Source organism: Mus caroli, unplaced genomic scaffold (assembly GCF_978045245.1).
Source record: "Mus caroli unplaced genomic scaffold, Mus_caroli_1 scaffold_2, whole genome shotgun sequence".
Lineage (NCBI taxonomy): Eukaryota > Metazoa > Chordata > Mammalia > Rodentia > Muridae > Mus > Mus caroli.
Window position 1 is genome coordinate 605,648 of NW_028227257.1, and position 24,530 is coordinate 630,177.

The 24,530-nt window shown below is 47.1% G+C and overlaps 2 protein-coding genes and 1 long non-coding RNA gene across 5 annotated transcripts in view; 2 read left to right on the forward strand and 1 right to left on the reverse strand.

Annotated features, from left to right (window-relative positions):
- The first annotated feature begins 554 nt into the window (after positions 1 to 554).
- Positions 555 to 8,480, forward strand: Stmn3 (stathmin 3). The gene is made up of 5 exons (XM_021155932.3): positions 555 to 704; positions 5,716 to 5,811; positions 6,061 to 6,236; positions 7,541 to 7,732; positions 8,111 to 8,480. Exons 1-5 carry the CDS (start codon positions 686 to 688, stop codon positions 8,168 to 8,170), a joined length of 543 nt encoding a protein of 180 aa, XP_021011591.1. The 5' UTR covers positions 555 to 685; the 3' UTR covers positions 8,171 to 8,480.
- Positions 8,481 to 13,609: 5,129 nt separating this feature from the next.
- Positions 13,610 to 24,337, reverse strand: LOC147005690 (uncharacterized). 2 transcript variants are annotated; one of them, XR_015045548.1, is made up of 2 exons: positions 24,117 to 24,302; positions 13,610 to 14,960 (listed from the first exon to the last, which is right to left on the reverse strand). It is a non-coding gene; the product is annotated as an uncharacterized LOC147005690 (long non-coding RNA). The 2 variants fall into 2 exon arrangements; XR_015045549.1 differs by lacking the exon at positions 13,610 to 14,960 and adding an exon at positions 15,579 to 16,008 and having other exon boundaries at positions 24,117 to 24,337.
- Gmeb2 (glucocorticoid modulatory element binding protein 2) overlaps positions 24,234 to 24,530 on the forward strand; it is a 39,546-nt gene continuing 39,249 nt past the window's right edge. The window contains exon 1 of one of the 2 annotated variants that reach the window (XM_085831503.1): positions 24,234 to 24,343. The gene's annotated coding sequence lies outside the window, so the exon portion shown is untranslated. The remainder of the gene's footprint in view (positions 24,344 to 24,530) is intronic. The other variant, XM_021156485.3, reaches the window with a different exon arrangement.

A 24,530-nucleotide genomic window follows, 5' to 3' on the forward strand; every position in this document is an offset into this window, starting at 1 on the left:
TCCCAGTCATAGGCCTTACCACACCCTTATTTAACCAGAACCTGCTCACTCTCTGGACAGAGTTACCGCAGATATTCTTGTAGGACAGTGTCACCCTTTGCAAACCAGTGAATCCCTTCCTTTCAGTACTTAACAGGAGCTTAGAAGTCATCCACCCTCTAGCAGCCTCTGACTCCCACCCTGACTATGGGACAAGCCCATACTCTGGCCCTACTCCTTCCGTGCCTATTCTGGGGCGGGGAATGAGTCTTATCTCCACATCCTCTAAGATACACAAAGCCATATTACAGGAGTGTCATCCATGGCTGCGGCAGATGAAATATAGGCCTCTTGCTGCATCGTTTTACTTCTCTCCCTCCATCTCCTCCCACTGTCTTGTCTTTGATAGTTGCTGCCCTCGTTTGTTCGTTCACTGTCTGTCGGATCTGTCTCTCTCTCCCTCTCCCCCTTCTCTCTCCTTCTCCCTTCCTCCCGCCCTCCCTTTCCTCTCTCCTTTCCTCTCTTTCTTCCTCTCCCCTCCCCTTCCTTCCACCCCCTCTCCTCCATCCATCCCTCGCTCCCTCCCCCTCCTGCCGCGCCCGCCCTTCCTCCCTCCCCTCCACAGCATTGCAGCATTCGCAGACTGCAGCTCCCAGACACCGCCCGCATCCCTCCGGCCTCCGAAGCCCCAGCCGCCGCCAGCACCATGGCCAGCACCGTATCTGGTAGGGCTCGGGAGCCTAGGGGATCATGGGACGGCAGTGGGTCATACCAGAAGCCATTGTCTAAGCAGAGGCCTCGCCTGATGCCGGAGCAAGTTACTGGCTCCGTTTTCCTGTGTCGGACCTTGTGCAAGGCGAGGCTGGGCTGGCCCTGCAAGAACGGGGGTCCAGAGTTCTTAAGGGGTGGAAGGGGACTCAAGTGCGGAGGAGATGCTACTGGACGCGGGGTAGGAGCCGCGCCCTAGGCAGGGTTGAATGAAACCGGGCTCCCCGGGGCATTGCCCCTTCAGGCGCTGGGGTGCGGGGCCAAGGTGCGACTGCCGCAGAGCGGCTTTGCGGATTCTCTGCCTGCGAACAAGAGTGCCTGCAGTTCGGCTAGCAGGTCCCCTAAGGCTCCAGCTACCTTGGGTTTCAGTGTCATTGCGTCTTCATAGGGGGTTGAGGGGGAGGTGGAACCCTCCATAGAAGCCTGGACCTTGGTCCCTGAGAAATGGGGGGAGGGGCGCAGGGACACAGGAGGGGACCTCTCAACCGCGCGGAGAGAGACTGGAGCCTGCGACAAGCGAGGCTTCCTCGCCTCCATTCCCCACTGTGACTGTTGTACAGGGGGACCACCCTCTGCGATGCTAGGGACACCGGCTCCAGCCAGAAGAACCTCCGCCCTTTGCGCCACTGGGTATAGGTGGAGAGGCTACTGCATTTCCAAACCTTTCCGGGGTGTGGGTGGGGTCTGCTTTCATAGGAAGCCTCCCACACCTCAGACTGCATAGAGGGTCGAACCGAGGCGGAGGAAAGGACACTAGCGGTGTACTAGGTCCCTGCATGGTTGCGGCGGCGCCACTCTTGACCTGAGAGGCTAAAGCTGGACAGCCCCGCCCAGTCCCTAGTCTCAGCAGGGTTTCTTTCTTTCTTTCTTTTTTTTTTTTTTCTTCTTCTGGGTGCTTGAGACTGCAGGACGCATGACACCCACCTCCTGACCTTGGTTTCCTCTAAGAACCTCATGGTCTTGCTGCCTTACCTTCCCTCAGCCCAGAAGGCTGATCGGCGGTCAAATAGGTCAATGCGTGGTTCTCCTTGGCTTTGGCCCCAGGTACAAACTCCACCCATTACACGGTTCCGCCCTGAAGTCGCCCCTTAAGGCCAGAGATTTTCAGTTCCAGCCAAGGAGGGGCCCACATGTGTAAAAGACCCTTTAAGCACCAGCTCCAAAAACGTGGCTCAAACCTTACCTTTGTGCTGTAGCCAGACCTGGCCCCCTTTCCATCAGCCCCAGGTAGCGTCTTCCTCTTGCTTAATGTCTCTCACATACCAGTTTCTTATGAGTTATCCTGTCCTCTCCAAAATGCTCACCTTCCTGCAGCCAGATCACAGAGCAGGCCTGTCCCCAGGCCCTGCCAGTGGTCACTTGTCTTATCTGTTCCCTGGGGATCTGTCTTCCCAGAAGAAAGCTCCCCATTGTCTATCAAAATAAGAGAAACCATACCAAGGAATATGTCCATGACCGCCAGACACTGCCCCTGATTGCAGCTACAACATATGTTACCTCACTTGCCAGTTGAACACTTGGGTTTCCTGCTTTGACATCAGGAATCTCTGACCTACCTGGACAGCACCCCACCCTTCTCTTCAGGTACTCACTCCTGCTGGGCTGGTACTGCTCTCTGAATTCCTGACAGCATCCACCATGCTGAGGTGATAGTTATTTGGAAGACAGCCTCCTGGTACTGGTTCTTAATTGGATGTTATCTGCTATAAACCTGCAGTACTTTCCCGGTGAATGTTTCACGATCAAGCCAAAATGGCCTTTGAGCAACTGTCAGGTTCAAGGTTCCTGATCTGACCTATGAGGACAGCCTATCAGGGGTTTCGATACAAGATGAGAAATAATAATACGGAAAGCTAGGACCAGCAGGGAAGTAGGTGCTAGCTAGCTCAGACTTGACTTCTGGCCTCTTTCAGGATTCAGGTCTATCCTGCCCTAGACCCTGTCCTACTCCTTGTATCCTGTCTTCTCAGCACAGACTGACCTCCTCTAGATATCCACTAGCTTGTTACTGCCAATCTCTCAGATCCTCTAGCTTCTCATCACATGATCTGAAATATGTCCCTCTACCTCCTTTGTTGGATTAACCTTTTATAGTACAAATACATGAGTGGATGTAGTTTATGAAAAGAGAAAACTTGACTAGGCATGATACACTCAGGAGGTGGAGGCAGGATGATCAGTACAAAGTCAGGCTTTGCTACATAGTGAGTTCAAGGTCAGCCTAAGCTACATTATACCCTGCCTTTATAAAGAAAAAAAGAATAACAACCACAACAAACAAAAAGAAAAGGAGGAAGGAAAGGAAGAAGGGGTAGAAGAAGTGGAGAAGAGAAGAAAAAATAAAGCAAGGCTGGAGAGATGACTCACAGTACAAGAGCAATGGCTGCTCCTCCAGAGGACCCAGGTTTGTTTCTCACCACCCACATGGTGGTGGCTCACAAATCTCTGTAACTCCAGTCTCAGGGAATCTGACTATTCTATTCTGACCTCCACAGACATCAGGCACAAATGTGGTACACAGATGTACATGCAGGCAAAAGAAAAATATGCACCCATACATATAAAATAAAATAAAAAGCATGAAGTCAGCCGGGCGTGGTGGCGCACGCCTTTAATCCCAGCACTCGGGAGGCAGAGGCAGGCGGATTTCTGAGTTCGAGGCCAGCCTGGTCTACAAAGTGAGCTCCAGGACAGCCAGGGCTATAAAGAGAAACCCTGTCTCGAAAAACCAAAAAAAAAAAAAAAAAAAAAAAAAAGCATGAAGTCCCCTTTGAGATCTGTCCCCTCCTGACTCCCCCCCCTTTTCCTTCCTGAATTATTCTTCTCCTTCTCCTCCTTCTCCTCCTTCTCCTTCTTCTCCTTCTTCTTCTCTTCCTCCTCCTCTTCTTCCCCCTCCCAGCCCCCTGCAATCTAGATCTAAGCCTTAGAGACTACACAACTTTGGGAATTGATAGAATGGAGGGAGGAATACTGATCATCTAGAACTGCATTTCAATGAATGTTGTTAATATCATCTCAGTAAGCTAAGACCTAGCATTGTCTCTGAGGAATGGAGTAACTGTATTGGACTTACAGAATTCTTGAACATTACCAAGGCAGTAGTCTCCAATGGAGCTGGTTCACAAGTGAATGGACCCGGAACAGTAAGAATATTTTCATTTTAAAAGTGAGCCCTTCTTTCTTTCTGTTGGGGGTCAGGGTCATAGTTACCAGTTTGCCTCCCTTTCTAATTGAGTAACAAGAATATTGGATGGGGGCACTTGATCTGGAAGAAAGCAGTGAGCTTGTAGCTCAGTAGACAGCTCCTAATATGGTTTGTCTTTGCCCTTGGTAGAACCTGCCTATACCGGAAAGGGCAGTGAGTGGATGTTTGGAGAGAACAAAGTTTCACCTCAAAGTGGTAAATGTGGAGGAAGCAATAGTGTCTGAGACCTTACTCAAGTTTACAGACACAGAGATGCTCTACAGGTGGAAATCTCTGCTATTTGGGATTTGGGGGTGGGAGGATTACTTGAACAAGAAACTCCAAGGCCATCTTGAGTAATATAGCAAGATCCAGTCTTTGAGGAAGGGACAAAGGGAAGAAGGTGGAGGGGAAGTGGGTATAGGGGGAGCTACTGGGAGAGTTTCCTATACCTGTACTGTACTTGTCCTGCTCAGGAAACTGGAGGCAGTAACAGGCAACTTTTTATGAGTTTGAGACAAACAAACAAACAAACAAAGATACAAAGTTACCAGTAATCACAGAAAGGTATACTCAAATAAAGAAACAATTTGAACAACTGGCAACCAGAGACATAGAAAGACATACAAAAACTGGGTGTAGTAGTTTATATTTGTAATCTTAACACAGGAAGCTGAGGCAGAAAGATTATTGGGAGTTGAAGGGCAGCCTGGACTGGAGTAAAACCATGTTTAAAAACAGAAAAATCAGGGCTGGAGAGATGGCTCAGCGGTTAAGAGCACTGACTGCTCTTCTGAAGGACGTAAGTTCAAGTCCCAGCAACCACATGGTGTCTCACAACCATCTGTAATGACATCTGACTCCCTCTTCTGGTGTGTCTGAAGATAGCTACAGTGTACTTAGATATAATAAACAAATCTTTAAAAAAAAAAAAAAACAGAAAAATAAAACAAGCAAAAATCCAAAAGGAGAAAGACACAGGAACAGTGATTAGGTAAAAAAGACAGAGGACAGAGACACTGTTCAGACTAATTAGAAAAAATACCTATAGGCTGGGCATTTCTTCTAAAAAGTAGAAATTTATTTTATCTATAGACAAGAAACTCAAAGCCAAACTAGATTTGCTTGTCCAGTGAGGGTTACTTTCTCATTCATAGATGTGTCCTTGTGACTTCATGTGTTGGAAAAACTGAAGCATCACTAGGAGTCCTATGCAGTGAAATCATTAATCTCATTCAGGGGTCTGACAGTTTTGATTTTCTTACTTCAGATAAGGTTGTGCTCCAGGTTGTGCCTTTATGATCTGCTCACCTCCTAACACTACCACACTAGGGCAGGACTTTAACCTGTGAATTTTGGGAAGTGAACATTTGGAACACAGCAGGCAGAGAAAAACATACAAAAAGTGTAAGAGACAAGAGACAGGTCAGGCACGGTGGTGCACATCTGTAATCCCAGTTTTGGGGGATATGAGTTCAAACATCAATCTGATGTACATGATGAGTTCCAGGCCAGCATGGGCTATATAGCAAGACTATCTTTTAAAAAAAAAAAAAAGACCATGATGGTTATACACACCTATACATCCAGCATTTGGGAGATGGAAGATAAAGAATTCAAGGTCATTCTAGACTACAAAGTGAATTTAAGGCCAGTCTGGATTACAGGAGAACCCTTCACAACACAAAACAAATATGCACATAGATAAAGGCCACTGTAGGATACAAAGACCTAGAAATACCACAGGGTCATGGTACCTGCTCACCTTGACTTTACATCCACAGCCTACAAGGAGAAGATGAAGGAGTTATCTGTGCTGTCGCTCATCTGCTCCTGCTTCTACTCTCAGCCTCACCCGAACACCATCTACCAGTATGGGGGTGAGTATCCACACAGCTGCTGGCCCTGCTCAGCCTAGGGCCTGACAACCTTACTTCTCTTGTTTCTTCTGGCCTCTGGCAATGCTGTGAATTGGCTGGAGAGAGTCATTCTGGGAGGAGGGGCCTATGCTAAAGAGTAACAACACCCCTTCTCAACCCTTGTTGGGATGTGTGCTGGAAATAAACCTGTCATCCTGCCTGTATGCCCAAACTAGGCCTCCTGAAGTCCCATCTGGTCTTGTCCTACAGATATGGAAGTGAAGCAGCTGGATAAGCGGGCCTCTGGCCAGAGCTTCGAGGTCATCCTCAAGTCTCCTTCTGACCTATCTCCAGAGAGCCCTGTGCTCTCTTCTCCTCCCAAGAGGAAGGATGCTTCCTTGGAAGAGCTGCAGAAGCGGCTGGAGGCAGCTGAGGAGCGGAGGAAGGCAAGGACTCTCCTTACACACTTGACATTGCTGACCAGGCCCTGTGCTTGGTCAGGGCATTGGGCTGTGTAGTGCAGAACTTGCTGCTGAGCAATTGGTATGAGATGAAAGATGGATGTGCCAAGATGGTAACAAACACAGGGCAATAGGAACCACATTCTTGAGGGGGACCTCGATCATGGCAGAGGGAGGGCAGGTTGATTTCCCCCAGAAAGAGCCCTTAGGACATAAAGCTGAGGCTAGTGCTCCTTTCAGGACAGAAGATCGAGGAGAAAAGGTCTCACATCTAAAGACAGTTAGCTGGGTTGGGTAGGTAGTTCAGTGGAGCCCTGGAAGATATGAATGGGACTCACAGTATCTCCTTCACACCAGCCCCTTTGAAACTGAAACATAGAGAACAAAATTTGTTCTAAGATTGAGATCCCAGAGGCAAAGCCCACTGGACAGGGGAAATGAGTTAGTCCATATACAACAGGACCCAGGCTCAGCAAGTTTACCTTGAAGACTGATGCACCCATAGGTGCTCAGCATCATTCAGGAGGAAGCCTAGGCCAAGGGCTAATCACCCCAGGGATGCAGGATCTCCCCATTATCTGTATTCCAGGGTCACCAGACACTCCTTTCCCCAGCCATGGCTGGATAGAGTGGCACCACAATGTCCCTGCCCAGATCCCTGTGGCCTTTGCTGACAAACAGTGGGGAGCTAGGATCTAGATGACTTAGCTGCCTCTGTACCTACTCAGTGTTTAACAGACAGTTGCCTAGGGGTGGTCTGGAGAAGCCACCACAACTCACAGTCCAGAATTTACCCTGCTCCTTCAACATCTGTGAGGCTGGGAGTTCTCAGCTCAACAAGAAGAGTCTGTGGCTGAAGGTAGTGCAAACGGCAAGCCACCTGGCACTGGAGGTCAAACAGATTTTTCAGTGCAAAAGCTCCAGAAGTTCCAGGCAAACTGGGATGGGGTGCAGGACATTGTAAGGTGCCTAACCTCATAGAAACTAGTCGCAGGAGCCTAAGGAAGAGTGATGAATACTGGTTAGAGCCAGGACAGCGGGACAAGTGAGTCATGGCCAAGCTGGGAACAAAGGGACAGAGCGGGCCTTCTACAACAGAAACTTGACTCCCTCCCAACCTGCTTGGGTTCCAGGCCAGAGATGGTCGAGACCATCCTCTGGACAGCTTCTGAGTCCATGTCCTGGCAGGTGAGGCTCATGGGGCTTGTCTAGCGGCTGGGCACCTGAGAGTGAAGGCCTGGCTTAGGAGGGATTCAGGCCACTGCTCACTAACCCTTAACTCTGTGCAGACTCAGGAGGCTCAGGTGCTGAAGCAGCTGGCAGAGCGGCGTGAGCATGAACGGGAGGTGCTGCACAAGGCGCTTGAAGAAAACAATAACTTTAGCCGCCTGGCGGAGGAGAAGCTCAACTACAAGATGGAGCTGAGCAAGGAGATCCGCGAGGCGCACTTGGCAGCGCTGCGTGAGCGGCTGCGCGAGAAGGTAGGCACGCGAGGTTTTGGGGTGTGTGTGTGTGTGTGTGAAGAAGGTCCAAATAATGTTTTTCTAAAGTTGAGCACTTCCCTCAGCGTTGGAATAAGACCCAGAACCTGGTTCTAGTGAGACACATTCAACGATCACAGTAGTATATGGTTAAAGTAGTTATGAAGCGCTCTGAAGGAATTTGCATGCCGCGGGATCTAGCTCCAAGAGATGGAACTTGTTTACGTTGGAGGTCAGATGCTCAGTCCCTTAGTCTGATTCTTAAGCACTGTGGCTCCAGCACTCCTGAAGTATAGTGGTGCACCTATAACCCTGGAAGTTCTTAGGGACGCCCTTACCCTTGGCCGCTCCTCAGTGTTTCTACCCCTGTCTTCACAGGAGCTGCACGCTGCTGAGGTGCGCAGGAACAAGGAGCAGCGGGAGGAAATGTCTGGCTAAGGAGTATTGGACCCAGCGGCGACAAGAACGTTTTCGGGTTTTGTTTTTGTTTTCAATTCTGTCTAGATGCGAATTTTGTGCCTGCTCCTATCTGCTCCCCTGTAACCCCCAGCTTCCTGCTTTTTTCCCACACTCTGAACTGTCCAGTCCTTGTAACGTGTCTGACCTTGGGCTCTTCCTGAAGGAGCTCCTTAGGTAGGAGATATGGTCCCCTATTCAGACACAAGGCCAGGTGTGGCTGGGGCTCTCTTAGTGGCCCTCTTAGTGGATGTGTTGGCAACCTTAATAAATCTAGTGGCAGTGGCACAAACGTGTGGATTTTCATTCAGGTTCCCAGACTGGGTTGCATGAGAGGTCGTCTTCTCAGCTTCTGCAGGCCAGACAGCAGCATCTACCTGAAATTTTATAGGAAACTGTGGAGAGACTCTGTAGAGGGCAGAGAAAGACTGGGGACCCGCCAGTGCAGGTTGGGTCTACTCTGTCACTGTGGTCAGCCCTGGAGCCTTTGTGCATCAGAGTTAGCAGAGCTGAAGAGTGAGATTACAACATTCTAATGTGGTTTCATGGGAGTCCTGGGCTCACCTAATCCAGGCCCCCCCGGGGCCAATTTTAGAGCCTGTAGTCATTGCATAATGGCTTGTGATGGAGTATTTTCTCACCTGAACTGGTCTGGGTAAGTACTCTCCACCAATGGCCCGTGAATATCTGTGGTCCAGAGAGCTCATCATGGATACCTCCAACTGTACCTACTGTCGCAGAAGTACATACTCAGCCGGGCGTGGTGGCACACGCCTTTAATCCCAGCACTCGGGAGGCAGAGGCTCCAACTGTACCTACTGTCTCAGAAGCACATGCTCTTTGCAAGGCATTAGCTGAGGCATTCTGTGGAGCCACTCTTAATACTCCTGCCCCATCCAGGGGTTTTATAGCCCCTTGGAACCCTGGCCCCTTCCCCCTGTCAAGTGCTCTTATCCAAGAACACTCCTGGACCCTGGAATTCTATCCTCACTTGTTAGCAGGCATGGCCAGGTATAAGAAAGGAGCAGCCACAAATTCTCAGGGAGCTCTTGGGGGTGCGAGATTCTTTAGGACCAGGTGTCTGCAGATTTAGATGCTGGAAGGGTCAGAGTTCCCAAGTCACGCTCCCCACATTCATCCTGAAACCCTTACCAAGGACAGAAAACCTGACTCTAGGCCTCTCACGCTTAAGCATCTAGGCATGGTCTTTTCCTCTTTCTCAGCCCAGGGGCTCCCAATGTCCCAATGGTGACCTTTGAAGATGGTTACCTGCTTGGACATACTGGGAATCCCATGACTTTGTAATAAGGCAGCACTTTCTCTCTTTCCCATGTAGCCCTGTTCCACCACTGAGTTCCAGAAATCATGATACCTTCTTACCTGCGTGGTATAAAATGTGAGGAAGATACATGATGTGTTCTTTAACAACCTAGAACTGAGGCTGCAGAAACCAGGTGGCTGTAGCCATGGATACCCACACACTCCATCAGGCAAGAAAAACCCTTAAGGGCACTAGGAAAGGTCTTTTAGAGCCTATCCAGGAAACAGAGGACACTGGCCATTGCAGTAGCTTGGGAGAAATAGTTCAATCACAAGAGGAAGCAACAGTCAGGACCTGAACTCTATAGTGCCCACAAGTGGGTTTTGTGGGACTCAAAAGGGGAAGGAGAAAAGGAACTGAGACTTAGATTTCTTCTAGTGGTAACTTTATTTATTTATTTATTTATTTTGGTTTTTCGAGACAGGGTTTCTCTGTATATCCCTGGCTGTCCTGGAACTCACTTTGTAGACCAGGCTGGCCTCCAACTCAGAAATCCACCTGCATCTGCCTCCCGAGTGCTGGGATTAAAGGCGTGGGCCACCACCGCCCCGCTAATAGCAACTCTTAAGTAGCCAAAGTCCAGTGTAGCATGCACCCATCTCATGCTCACAGTGAACTTACAAATTAAATTAAATTAATAAGAAAAAGACCCTGAACCAACAAAATGGTTCAGGTAGTAAAGGAACTTTCTGCCAAATCGAGGACCTGAGTCCAATCTCCAGGACTCACGTGGCAGAAGGAAACCAAGTCATTAGCTTCTCCTCTGCCCTCCACAAGCATGCCGTAGCATGCACACTTACACATACATACACAATAAACAAACAAACAAACAAATAAATAAATAAATAAATGCAATTTTAGAAAGCTGAGTTACCTAGTTTTGTGTCTGTCATCTGCTGAGCCAAGGAAGCCTGTGAGCTCACTGTAAGGGAGCATTTATCTTTGCTAAAACTCCAGCTGCCATCATATTTCTAAATCATGATTGTTTTGGGGAGTATGTCAACACAATGTCACAGGAACAAGCTAGAGCCGAGAGTCAGACCTCAGCCTTGTCTGGCTGCTACTGGGGCCACCCCTATCTCCCAAAAAGGAACTTTTCTAAGGGGTGTCCTATTGGACTGTGGGGCTTTCCAGCAGGTCAGTTGCTGATGATAGGATCTGGTCTAAAGTCAGAATCAAATTCTGTCTTGAGGCTCAAGGCTTTATGGATTCCTGAAATGGAAATGCCTGGCAGCAACTTGACCCATAGCTCTATGGACTTGTACTGGGTCACCAGTAGACAGCGGGTTATTCCCAGCTTCAGGGGATGAGGCGATACCCTAATTGATCTTGTGGATATACCTGTCTCCCTAAAACCAAGTGAGAATCATGCACTAGAAAGGCCGCAGGCATCTGCTCAGGTTCCTATGTGGGCTTCCAGGCTTTTCCTGGAGAGATACTGCTTTCCACAACTCAGAGAGAAGCACAAGACTGACATCATCTCTGGTGACATCACTGTTCCAGCTCCTGCCCAGGAAAGGTGGAATGTCTTACATTCACTGAGAATGTAAGACACTGAAGGAAACAGAGACATGAGAAATGTGCAGGATGGGATGGTGGGAGGAAAGGGGGCATCCTGGCGTATCATATGAAGAGGAATCTGCCTGTCTGGGTTCTGGGTATTAATGGTGTTAACCCCAGAAAAGCATGCTTATCAGTGGCACAGCAGAAAACCAGGCTGACCATAGCCAGAACTTCTTAGTTTGTGTGTTAGGGAATGGGAGGAACTTGGTAAGGAATCAAGGGGAAGATGTAACTTGTGAGAGTCACTCTGTGGAGCCTCCAACAACTGACAGGAATGGGAATCTTTCAGGATGATTTCATTTCTCTTCTTGAAGAACAGAAGTAAAAATGGGATCCCTGTGGGAAGGTGGTCAGGGTCTGAGTCATCTATTGCTGCATATTACTCTTAAGGAGCAACTGAAAACACAAATGTCACCTCAGTTTCCATAAAGGAAACTGATACAGGAGCTGAGTATCTATGACTCAAGCTAGGGATAGAATGCCAACACTCTTTGTTGTAAGCCCCTTGAAGCACCTGAATGGCCAGACCCTACCCCTGAGGACTTCCAACCCACTAGATTCTACTCACAGAACACTGCAACTGCCCTCACCAGTCCCTCTGCCCTACAGAGTAAAAAGCTCCCCCAAACTCAGGACTTGAAATCCAACTACCAAAAAAAAAAAAAAAGGCAGTGGTGGTGCACGCCTGTAATCACAGGACTTGGGAGGCAGAGGCAGGCGGATTTCTGAGTTCGAGGTCAGCCTGGTCTATAGAGTGAGTTCCAGGACAGCCAGGACTGTACAGAGAAACCCTCTCAAAAAAACAAAACCAAAAAAAGAAAGAAAAAGAAAAAAGAAAGGAAATCCAACTAGTTGCTGAATTCACCCCAAGCTCTAGACTTGAAATCCCACCACTACCACCCCCACCTCTGAAAATCTCCATCCTGGAAAGCTCCCCTCTCCAAGAAATGCCATATAAAGTCTGTCTTCTGCTAAGTTCTCTGTTGCTTCTTGCCTGAGCAGACATCCACCCTTCTGGGTTCTTCCCTCCCAAAAAAATCCTTGTGTGACATTTGTTGTGTAGTGTGACCTTGTAGTATTTCTTGGCTCCCAACTTCTAGGATACCTTTTGTAGTCCCTGAGCAGCATGCTGCAAAAGCTACCAAAGTGGCAGCTGGTTGTTCCTTCCCACCCCCCAGCCTACTGCCATCTTAAGATGCAACCACTGCAGGGCATGGTGGCGCACACCTTTAATCCCAGCACTCGGGAGGCAGAGGCAGGCGGATTTCTGAGTTCGAGGCCAGCCTGGTCTATAAAGTGAGTGCCAGGACAGCCAGGGCTACACAGAGAAACCCTGTCTCGAAAAACCAAAAAAAAAAAAAAAAAAGATGCAACCACAGCATCTGGAGAGATGGCTCAGTGGTTAAGAGCACTGACTGCTCTTCTGAAGGTCCTGAGTTCATAATCCCAGCAACGACATGGTGACTCACAGCCATCGGTAATAAGATCTGATGCCCTCTTCTGGTGTGTCTGGAGACAATAAATAAATCTTTTGGGCCAGAGAGAGCAGGGCCAGGGAGAGAAGAAAAAGTGTATGAAGACAGTTACAGTGTATTTACATATAATTAATAAATAAATCATATATATGTGTGTGTGTGTATATATATATATACATATGTGTATATGTATATATGTACACATATACACACACACACATATATATGTATGTATATATATAAAATGATGCAGCCACAGGAGCTGTCAAAATGGTGGCACCACACATCACCCTGAAGCTCTCATAGGAGCTGTCCACGGTAGCCTATCTCCTTTTCCACCTCAGCCAACAGCCTTTGTGAAATAACATCGCGGGAGCTGTCCATGGTGGCAGCACCTCCTCTCCAGCCTCCCCAAGCAGTTCCTCAGGGAAAGACCCTCAAACAAAATCATACTGCATACCAAACCTCACAAAAGAGATTTACTGAAGGATGAACCCAGGAGGGTGGCTGCCTCTGCTCAGAGAGAAGCAGCAAAGAACTGGGCAGAATGTATAGTTTATATAAGGTTTCTTGGAGGCGTGGATGTGGGCTTTCCAGAGCAAGTTCAGGGATTGGTGGGATTTTCTCTAGTAGGGTGGGCCTGTGACACTTTCCAGTCACAAGGCTGGGACTACTGTTTAACAGCTGTTAGAAAAGGGCTATTAGGGAAGTCTGGGGGCAGGGGGCCTGGTCACTTTTCCTACCTTGAAGCGGCTGAAACTGGTGTGCATTGAGGGTTTAAAGTTTACAAAAGGAGTCCACTACAGTGAAAGCCTTGTCAGCCGCTTGAGCAGCCAACCCCCACTATACAGTCCTTGCAGACCTGGAATTCACTGTGTAGACCAGGCTGGTCTTGAGCTCACAGAGATTTGCCTGCCTCTGTCTCTCAGTTGCTGGGATTAAAGGCATGTGCCACTATTCTTAGCTTTGTGGGCATACACTGATACACACCACACACACAACTAATAAAGCATTGGATGTGTTCATTTATTAAGTATGTATAGAAGAATAGCACCAATAAGATGAAAATAGGAAAAAGGATTTATTAGATCGACATATAGGATATGGTTTATGTAATCCAACAATGGTTGTCTTAACACCAGAGAAACAGAGAACTGGTAGCTGTTCCATCTACCCAGATGGGTGCCTCAGTAGCCCCAGTGTGGTGCCAAAGTTCCAGAGGATTCTTGAGAGAGCCATTGGTCTTTAGTTCAGGTTGGAAGGCTGAAGAAGCTGAGTGTTGATGACAGAGGGCAGCGGCAGTAACAATGTCAGGAACAACATAAGTGAGCTGGGAAAATGAGTTCACCAACAAGACACAAAAGCAAGCAGGCAACAAACAAACAAAAACCAAACCCAACAAAAATTGAATGTTTTCCCCACAGTCGGTCCTCCTTGTCTTGTGGCTGGTGCTGGAAGCGCTAGTTCTTCCCACTTCAGCTAATGCAATCAAATCCCTTGCTGTTGCTGCTCTTTCAGAGGACAAGAACTTAGTTCTAAACACCCACAGGCCAGGCAGCCCAAAACTGTCTCTAATTGCAGGCCCAGTGGATCCTGACACCTCTGGCCTCTGTGAGGACCTGCACTCACACACACCACATGCCCCCAGGTCTCAGGATGTCCTTCATTGGCACACTGTCCCACCTCAGAGCTGTGTGGTTCCCGGGCTTCCGAGTCTCAGGATTCCTTTGCATCAGAGAGGAAACTTGTACCTCTCCCCTCAGAGCTGTAACACTTACAGTCACACACACCTACACCTAATTAAAAATAATAAAAATAAGTAATTTTTAAAAGGGAAATCTCTCACAGGCACGCCCAGAGGTTACCCTATTCTGGTAATACCTAGCAGGTGAAGTACCCAGAGGCTTGCCTTTCCGTTGCTTCCAGGTGGACTCAGGTTGACAAGTACATTAGCAATCACACTGCTGACAGCACATTTGGTGTGTATACTGAGTGCCCAGGGTCACACAGCACAGAGAGAGATGTGAGAATGCGTCACACCAGACCTGTCTAGTCTGGGGGAAAACCACAAGTACCGAGGCTGAGGGTTCAGCTTGGTGGTCAAGTATTTGCTTAGCATGCATGAGGCCTGGGGTTTAATCCCCAGCACTGTAGAAATGAAACAAAACAAAAATATTAAAAATCCTAACTCTGGCATGCTACTTGGTCCTGGTGGTGAAAGATGCCCAGAGACCTGTCCTCTGCCACACAGTACAGGCAGGCTGTAGACACACGGGGCCGTCTGCCTCCAATCCACATGGCTCAGGAGAAGATGTCCATGCTAGAAAGGCAGGTGGGCTGTAGACAACAACAGGATAACCAGGAGGAGTCCTGCTGATGATTCCATATTGACAGTGTGACCGAAGCTGGAGGCCTTGAACCAGACCAATGACACGTTACAGTGAACATTTGCAAGTGAAGATGGAGGACAGGGGGGTAAACTGAGGGACACACCATGATATGACACTGTAAAAAAATATCAGTTTTTCCTCCCAGCCCTTGTGCTCCCAGAATGATGATTCTGAGACTGGTTATTATTAAATGCCTAGGCCATGAGCTCTGGCACATTCCCTGACTAGCCTGTAACTTATTTAACCATTCAGACTATTCTGTCTTCCATATGTTAGTTACCTCTCCTTCAGTCCCAGCCTGCTTCTTCCTTCATGTCTCTTCATCATCTCTCACTGCTTCTTGCTTGAATATCCTTCCAAGTCTCCTTTTATTTTCTAACCACTTCCCAGAATCCTCTCTTTTCCCGAAAATGTTCCACCTCCTATTTCCTGCCTCAGCTCATTGGCCTTTGGCTTTTTTATTGACAGGTGATGCTTTTTTTTTTTTTTTTTTCTTTTTGGTTTTTCGAGACAGGGTTTCTCTGTGTAGCTCTGGCTGTCCTGGCACTCACTTTGTAGACCAGGCTGGCCTCAAACTCAGAAATCCGCCTGCCTCTGCCTCCCGAGTACTGGGATTAAAGGCGTGCGCCACCACGCCCGGCTCTCAGGTGATGCTTTTAAGAGATTCTTTCTGCATGAAACACTACAGCTTCCATGAGATGTTTTCTATGCTTTGTTCTAATTTTCTGCATGTTTTCATTTTCTTTTGCAGGGGAAGTTGAAAGGATGGGCCGGGGGGGGGGGAGATTTGAGGGGACAGAGAGATAAGTGGGACTTGGGTGCATGATGTGAAACTCACAAAGAATCAATAAAAAGGTTAAAAAAAATCCTAACTCCGTAATAGTGTTTTCATATGGGATAAAGTCATAAGTTGAATTACAGTAAGACTGAGGGGTTGGAGAGATGGCTCAGTGGTTAAGAGTACTGGCTGATGTTCTTCCAGAGGACAGGGGTTCAATTCTCAGCAACCACATGGCAGCTCACAACTGTAACTCCAGGGCAATTTGATGTCCTCTTCTGCTCTGTAGGATTCTGCATTCACATGGGGGCACATAACTCACATAAGCACACGCAGATACACATACAAATAAAAGATAAGTAAATGCATTAATAATAATAATAATACTGAGCTATAGATTGCCCATATACAGTAAACTTAAAACATTCAAGTAAGTGCTGGAGAGATGGCTCAGCAGTTAAGAAGACTGGCTGTTCTTCCGGAGGTTCTGAGTTCAATTCCCAGCAAACACATGGTGGCTCACTCCCATCTATAAAGGGATCTGATGCCCTCTTCTGTCGAGAGGATCTCTTATAAGCATCACTTAATAAAGTGATAATAAAGAAGCCTATGGCCAATGAGCTGAGGCAGGAAACAGGAGGCAGGACATCTGGCAGGGAGAGAGAATTCTGGGAATAGGAACACCGGACTTAGAATAAAAGGGATCATAAGAGCCAACTGGAGAACAAGCTGAAGCTTGTGGCCTAAGCATTTACTAATAAATAATTAGTCTCACAGTCATTATTACTGGGAATTAAGGGGTTGGGAAGATAAGCAAACAAAGAGTTATACTCTTCTAATATGTAGATGTTAATGTAGACAGAGCACTCCTACATTTAAAAAATACATAAATTTTAAAAATCCAAGTTGAAATTTAAGTGTATATTATACATGTGCTATTTATGTTCAACAAACAAATTGATTTTGCTAATTAAAAACAGGTATGTGTATATGTTTTTGAGTTTGAGTGCACATGCACACACATAGCTGTTAAAGGACAACTTTTTTTGTTTTTAAATCACAATCTCTTTTGTTGTTTGCCATTACACTGCATACTCCAAGCTAGCAGGCATGCAAATTTCTAAGGACTCTCCTGTCTCTACCACCCACCTTCATGCACCTCTGTGTCCTTTTTTTTTTTTTTTTTTTTTTGGTTTTTCGAGACAGGGTTTCTCTGTGTAGTCCTGGCTGTCCTGGAACTCACTCTGTAGACCAGGCTGGCCTCGAACTCAGAAATCCGCCTGCCTCTGCCTCCCAAGTGCTGGGATTAAAGGCATGCGCCACCATGCCCGTCCTCTGTGTCCTTTTTATGTGCTCAGAGGACAACTTGCAGGAGTTAGGTTTTCTTTTTCCACCATCTAGGTCCTGGGGATCAAACTCAGATCCTCAGGCTTAGCAGATGCCTCGAACCACTGACTTATCTCACCAACCCTTTCCCCTCCACCTTTGAGATGGGGTTTCCTACTATGCAGCCCGAGCAGGCCTTAAACTCCATGTAGCCAAATTTGGACTAACTCATGATCCTCTTGCCTTATCCTCTCAAGTGCTGGGATTATACCCACCAAACGCTTACTTAAATAATCCTTCCTTCATACTGGGGATAGACCCTAGGGCCTCTCACATGCTAGGTAAGCACCCTACCATCTTATTACCTATTGTCAGCGTGGAGTGAATAATGGGCTTTGCTCTCAGTTCTTCAAGAGCTAGTGACTAGAACCTCAGTATGGGGGCCAAGATGGCTCAGCTTGCTAAACCTGATGACCTGAGTTTGACCCTGGACCACATGGTTGCCCACACATGCTCCACTGCATGTACCCGTGCTTGCACGCACAGACACATGTAACAATAAAATCTGAAGTATGCATCATAGTTTATTATTTTTTAAACTTCTATTATGGTCAAAGTAAATTTTTGTTTTGTTTTTTTGAGGCAGGGTCTCTCTATGTAGCTCTGGCTATCCTGGAACTCACTATGTAGACCAGGCCTTGAAATCCCAGATATCTGCCTGCCTCAGCCTCGCCAGTGCTGGGATTAAAGGCATTTCCCACCATGCCCAGCCTTCAATTCTTTTTTTTTTTTTTTTTTTTTTTTTGGTTTTTCGAGACAGGGTTTCTCTGTATAGCCCTGGCTGTCCTGGAACTCACTCTGTAGACCAGGCTGGCATCGAACCCAGAGATCTGCCTGCCTCTGCCTCCCAAGTGCTGGGATTAAAGGCGGGCGCCACCACCATCGGTACTTCAATCCTTTACAAAAGAGTGTATTTTTATTTACGTGTGTGCACATTCTAAGATTGTGCATGTGTAAGTGCAGGTGCACACTGAGGAAAGAAGATGGCATAAGATCCCCTGCAGCTGGAGCTATAGGCAGTTGTGAGCCACCCCAAATGGGTGCTAGGTCCTCGGCAGAAGCAGCAAGCTCTTGTGACTTCTGTGACTTCTACTATTTTCAAAGCTTTTCAAAATGTGTTTTAAGCTTCACTGTGTCCATTGAGAAAAGTAGGATAAGGCATTGTTTCTTAGACATTAGTCTTTTTCTCTATGTCCAGCCTAAAGTGGATTATCGAAGCCAGATCATCCACAACAAGGCCTGTCCTCAGGAATAGTTCACTGGCAGTGTTCAGGCTGGCAGGCAGTTGCCTCTGGAAACTGTACCTAGAGGCCTAATGTCAGCACCTAGTCTCCATGGCCATCAGTTTTCTGTTTGCTTGTTCTTGTTTTTTTTGAGACAGGGTCTCACTATGTTGTAGCTCTGGCTGTCCTGGAACTCAGTATGTAGGCCAGGCTGGCCTTGAGCTCAAGAGAACTCACTGCCTCTTCAGTGCTGGAATTAAAGGTGCACAGGACCACACCCAGTCAATCATTTTAATAGCTGCAAAATTATCTATTTTATGGATATAGTAAAACTTTAGGGAAACATCCAAACTTTTGGTTTTAACCAAAAGGGTCCCATACAATCTTAACTTTATGAAAGATGACTGAACACCAGCTTAGTGACACTTAGTGACAGAGTATTCTCAGTGTGTGTGAGTCCTGAGTATGAGCTCTCTGTCCCCTCACCAATGGCACTTACAGAAGACCATATTCCACCAGATGTCTACAACTGTTTTTTTTTTTTTTAATTACACACACACACACACACACACGCGCACACACACACACACACACACACACACACACACGCACACACACACATGGTGGTGGGAGCATGTTGGTGACACAGCATGAGGACAGCTTACTGGAATCAGTTCTCTTCTTCCATCATACAGGACTTGGGGAATCAAACTAAGGCATGCATCTTTACCAGCTGAGCCAATTTGACAGCTCATGTGAGTTAATATTCACCACCAACTTGATAGATTGAGAGATATCTAGGAGATCAATAAAACCTATCTCTGGAGTGGCTAAAAGGGTACATTTCCAGAGACAAATCGTGATGACTTTGACTTACTCAATGGTTTAATCTATAGGTTTCTAAACTATGGGTAGTGGGCCTATATGATACAGAAACAGAATGTGTGTGTGTGTGTGTGTGTGTGTGTGTGTGTGTGTGTGTGAGAGAGAGAGAGAGAGAGAGAGAGAGAGAGAGAGAGAGAGAGAGAGAGAGAGGGAGAGAGGGAGAGAGAGAGTGGTGGTGTCATGAATTCCTCGGCAACAATCCAGATTCTTTCTGGCAATATTCTCTTCTATTATATCCTGAGAATTTACTTGTAGCTTTCATCCTAAACATACAACATGAACACTTTGCATTTGTGTGCCATCAAACCACCCCAAACAGCAATGATCCCTGCCTGAAACATTTTGGTTAGATTTGAGACTACTGTGTGCTATAAATTGCAGTGGGTTTTTTTTTTTTTAACTGCATATACAAAGGTTTAATTATGGAAAGTAGGTTTTTAATATTTTTCTACTCCTTAGTATGTATCAGATTTGTACATCTTTGGATTCTATTGTTAGAATGTTTGACTTTTTAAACTGTTGTATGAGTTCATTAAGCAACCTCATTAAGTTGAGCAATCTTTTAGTCTCTCTGAGTGTTATGCTTGTCTAGAGCAGTATTTTCAGCTCAAAATGTCCCAGAGAGGTATATGGATTCATTTCTGGGTCAGAGCAGGGTCTTCTGGGGGTGCATGCTTTCCACTGTGTACCTGCAACACACACTGAATGTTGGCCTTGCTGGAACATAATAATCTATTTAACTAGGACTATTAGAGTAGAAGAAGATCTGGGTTTGAAATAGGGTTTTCTGTTTTCATCCCACATTCCTTATATTTTCCAAGGATTTCTTTGAATAGCACCTAAATCTTTACGTTCTTTTTATAACCACCTTTCTTACCTCTGTACCTGTTGGGATAAGCTCTTGTGTACTGTGTAAAAGGATCACCTGTCAATAAAGAGCAGAAGGGCCTATCGCAAGGCAGGAGGGACTAGGTGAGACATCCACAGAGAGAAAGGAATTCTGAGGAATGTAACTCTTAGCTTTTCCTCCTCAGCACTTTGTCCCCTGTAATAACGACTCGACTCTGAGACTTCTTACTTATTAATAAGTGCCTCAGCCATAAGCTTCAGCTTGTTCTCCAGCTGGCTTATAACTCAACTGCCCCTTTATTCTAACCTGAGTTCAGCTACATGGTTTGTTTCCTCTCCGTTCTGGGGAGAATCTCCCATGTCTGACTATTTCCTAGAATTCCTTTCTCTCCCTGCCAGAACTCCCACCTCCTATTTCCTGCCTCAGCTTATTGGCCATAAGATTTTTTATTGAAAGGTGATGCTTCCATACAGTCCATTACTATACTGGCTGGTTTTGTGTGTCAACTTGACACAAGTTAGACTCACCAGAGAGGAAGGAACCTCACTTGAGGAAATGCCTCCATGAGAGGCAGCTGTAAGGCATTTTCACAACTAGTCATCAATGTGGAAGTGCCCAACCCATGGTGGGTAGTGCCACCCCTGGGCTGGTGGTCCTGGGTTCTACAAGAAAACAAGCTGAGCAAGCCATGGGAAGCAAGCCAGTAAGCAGGATTCCTCCATAGCCCCTGCATCAGCTCCTGCCTCCAGGTTCCAGCCCTGCTTGAGTTCCTGTCCTGACTTCCTCCAGTGATGAATTATGATCTGGCAGTGTAAGCTGAATAAACCCTTTCCTTCCCAATTTGCTGTTTGGTCAGGTGTTTCACCCTGGCAATAGAAACCCAAACTAAGACAATCACTGAGAAAAGTCAGGCAGGAGGTCAAGACAAGAACTGAAGGAGAGGCCATGGTGGAACACTGCTTACTCTCATGGCTTGCTCAGCCTGCTTTATTTAAGAACCACCAGTATAGGAAGAACATCTCTCTCCCTCCTCCTCCACACTATGGAATGGATTAAATGCACTACATTCTTGCCTACAGGAAAATCTTACATTGAGGTACTTTCTCAATTGAGAGTCCCTCTTCTCAAATGACTCTAGCTGTTGACATTAAGTTGACAAAAGCCAACCAATGAACCAGGCCACTGACTTTAAAGTGGCGGTTTTTTGCATTATCATTGAACTTGGGTTGGGCTTCACTTCTGGCCTTCAGGGGATTAAGAGAATAAATTCATTCTATTCATTTGCTTGAGACAAGGTCATGTTATGCAACTCAAACTGCCATTTAACCCTCATTCTTCCTTCCTCTGCCTTCTAAGGTTTGTGTACTTGACACGGTTTCTCTGTGTAGCCTTGGCTGTCCTGGAACTCACCCTGTAGACCAGGCTGGCCTCGAACTCAGAAATCCGCCTGCCTCTGCCTCTCAAGTGCTGGGATTAAAGGCGTGCACCACCATGCCCAGCTAAAACTTGAACTTTTAAGGCATGAAATTTGAGGTAATTTTTCTTAGAATAGTAATAGAATGTATTTTAGGGGAGATATCCTGAAATCATGCAAAACTTGTCTTACCTCAAATTTTCACCCATTAATTTTCAGACCTATCCAGGAGATTTTGTCTGCCACAAGTAATGGTAGGTTTTTTTTTTTTTTTTTTTTTAGATTTATTTATTTATTATTATATGTAAGTACACTGTAGCTGTCTTCAGACATTCCAGAAGAGGGCACCAGATCTCGTTGCGGATGGTTGTGAGCCACCATGTGGTTGCTGGGATTTGAACTCTGGACCTTCGGAAGAGCAATCGGGTGCTCTTACCCACTGAGCCATCTCACCAGCCCCGGTAGTTTTTTTTTTTCTCTATTTCCTATTATATTTATTAATCAGAACTCCATAGTAGGGTGGAACTATCCTGTCTCCCCCTTTATTTATGAAGTATTTGAGCCTACACAGCCTCCTGTTCTGTGGGCATAAAGCAGCACCATTATCATGAGTTGGTGCTCACATGGCCCGCGCTCCGACAGGTGACGGGTTTTTGAGCTACTCTTACACCCTGTGAAGGTGGATCTGTTTTGGGAGTACTTTCTCGATTGTTGGGGAATTAGATTACTGAGGCTGTTGCAACAAAAATAACCACCTAGTAGGTGGCTTATAAATAATCCAGATTTACCACTCACAGTTCTGAAGGCTGGCAGTCCAAGGTCACGGCATGTTCAGTACACAGACAGAGAGGACTGCTTCCCACCTCAGACATAGCACTGTGCCTGTCACCTCCTAGAACCCCTGCTTTCTGCTACTATCTTCTTAGGCAGTGAGGACTCACTCACTTAGGGGTGGCACACAGCAATACCAGGTGATGACACCACCTTTTCCTTCCACAGACACGGCTCTGCACTGATGAGGGTTGCCTATAGTAGGACTAATCTCAGGCACTGGCAATCAGAATCTGTAATTCTGAGCAGGCTGGGGAAGCTGATTTTTTACATCTGCTAGACTCACGATGGGAGAGCTTATGCATGCCTCCAACGATGGTGGTGGTCTTCTACATTCTTCAGCTTCCCTGAACAAATGCTCAGACTGACCCCCAGCTCTTCTCTAGCCAGACCATTTGATCTCATTAGCATTTATTTTTGCAATGACAAACTCACATAACCAAAACAAACAGCAATGACAAAGACTTCCTCATCTCCTTCAGAGTGAAAGTGCAAGTCTCTTATTTACAGTGTCAATTACGTGAAAAATGTTGCTTGTTAGTTTCCCATTCTAGCTGCCACCTGTTAACAGTGAACTCTGTTGCTCCCGCCCAAGCAGACATCCATTTCTACTCTAAGGATTCTAGGATGGGCAGAGCAGGGATCCTGAAGCCCTTGATTGAATTCTAGTGATCACATTCTGAGAGCTGGCTTGGCACTTAGAATTGGCTGTCTTCAGCTGCTTGAAAGCAAAGGGTGGTGGGGAAGATAAGGGTTTTACTGCCAAGACTACAATGTCTAACAGGGTGCCCAGGCTCCACCAGGGCCAAGATAAACAAGTCTCATTTTGACAGGACCTGATGTTACCTTTGAACCACACAAGAACTGCTTGTCTTTGGCTTTCTTTTTTTTTGTTTTTCGAGACAGGGTTTTTTTTTTTTTTTTTTTTTTGGTTTTTCGAGACAGGGTTTCTCTGTGTAGCCCTAGCTGTCCTGGCACTCACTCTGTAGACCAGGCTGGCCTGGAACTCAGAAATCCGCCTGCCTCTGCCTCTCAAGTGCTGGGATTAAAGACGTGCGCCACCACGCCCGGCTCATCTTTGGCTTTCAACTGTAAGGAACTTAATAAATGTTGGTTACCTTAAATACGCGACCTTCCCTACAAGTTAGAAAAATAAAAGAAGAAATTCTTCGGGCACCCAAGACCCTCCATGAGACTTTTATGGCTCCAAGATACTTAAGACACTTAACTTTTTGTCTTATTTATTTATTTATTTTCAGAGCTGAGGTCCCAACCCAGGGCCTTGTGCTTGCCAGGCAAGCACTCTACCACTGAGCTAAATCCCCAACCCCAACACTTAACTTTTAAATTTCATTTAAAACTTTAAATAATGGCCGGGGCATGGTGATGCACACTTTAATCTCAGAACTCAGAGCTCTTTGAGTTCCAAGTCAGCCTGATCTACATAGCGAGTCTGTTTAAAAAAAAAAAAAGTTTAAATCATGTTGGACTACCTGCTGCAATGTCATTTGGTCAACTTCGTGAAAACACCGCTCCGCACTGAGTAGTTTGAGAAAGCAAATTCTCAATGCCTTCAATTTTAAAAAAAGAAACACGATTCTGTTCGAAATGGTTAAGAACGTCTGCATATGAGTTCTAGGACAGTGTAGCTGCAAGGCCGAGGCTGGGTTGCAGAGCACACACCTGGGATACCCTAGTGGCGCCCAAGCACCAGGACTACAAACCTCGGCCTGAACCACAGAACACCTAATTGGGCAGGCACGCAGACCACACGCGCAGGCGCACAAGAGTCCTAGGGGGGTAGTATCTCACCACACTGTTCGCTTCCGCGCTGGGCGCCAAATAAGTCTCCAGGCCCGCCCGGCCCGTGCGTGCGCGGCCTCGGTGTTGCGTCACTAGGAAGCGCGCGCCCGAGCCGCCGCCGCCGCCGCCGCCGCCGCCGAATCCCCAACAAGGAGCGAAGGCTGCGGCCGCCACCGCCACCACCCGCCGCCGCATCCGTCACAGCCGGGCGCCGGAGCAGGCCCGTGTGGGCCCAGGTAAGCGGCATCGGCGCGCCCGCGCACCCCCGCGGCGAGGCTTCTCGCGCCGCTCACGCGCCGCCGTCCAGTCAGGGGTCCCTGCGGAGCGTCAGGACGTTACGGCGGGGGGAGGGGAGGCCGGGGGAGGGGCGGCGGGCGCGCGAGGGCGGCGGCGGCGTCAGGCGCGGCGGCGTCAGGCTGGCGG

Coding starts and splice junctions, on each gene's coding strand:
- Stmn3 (XM_021155932.3), top strand. Junction 5,812..6,060: donor CACCATCTACCAGTATGGGG/GTGAGTATCCAC, acceptor CTTGTCCTACAG/ATATGGAAGTGAAGCAGCTG. Junction 6,237..7,540: donor CAGCTGAGGAGCGGAGGAAG/GCAAGGACTCTC, acceptor AACTCTGTGCAG/ACTCAGGAGGCTCAGGTGCT.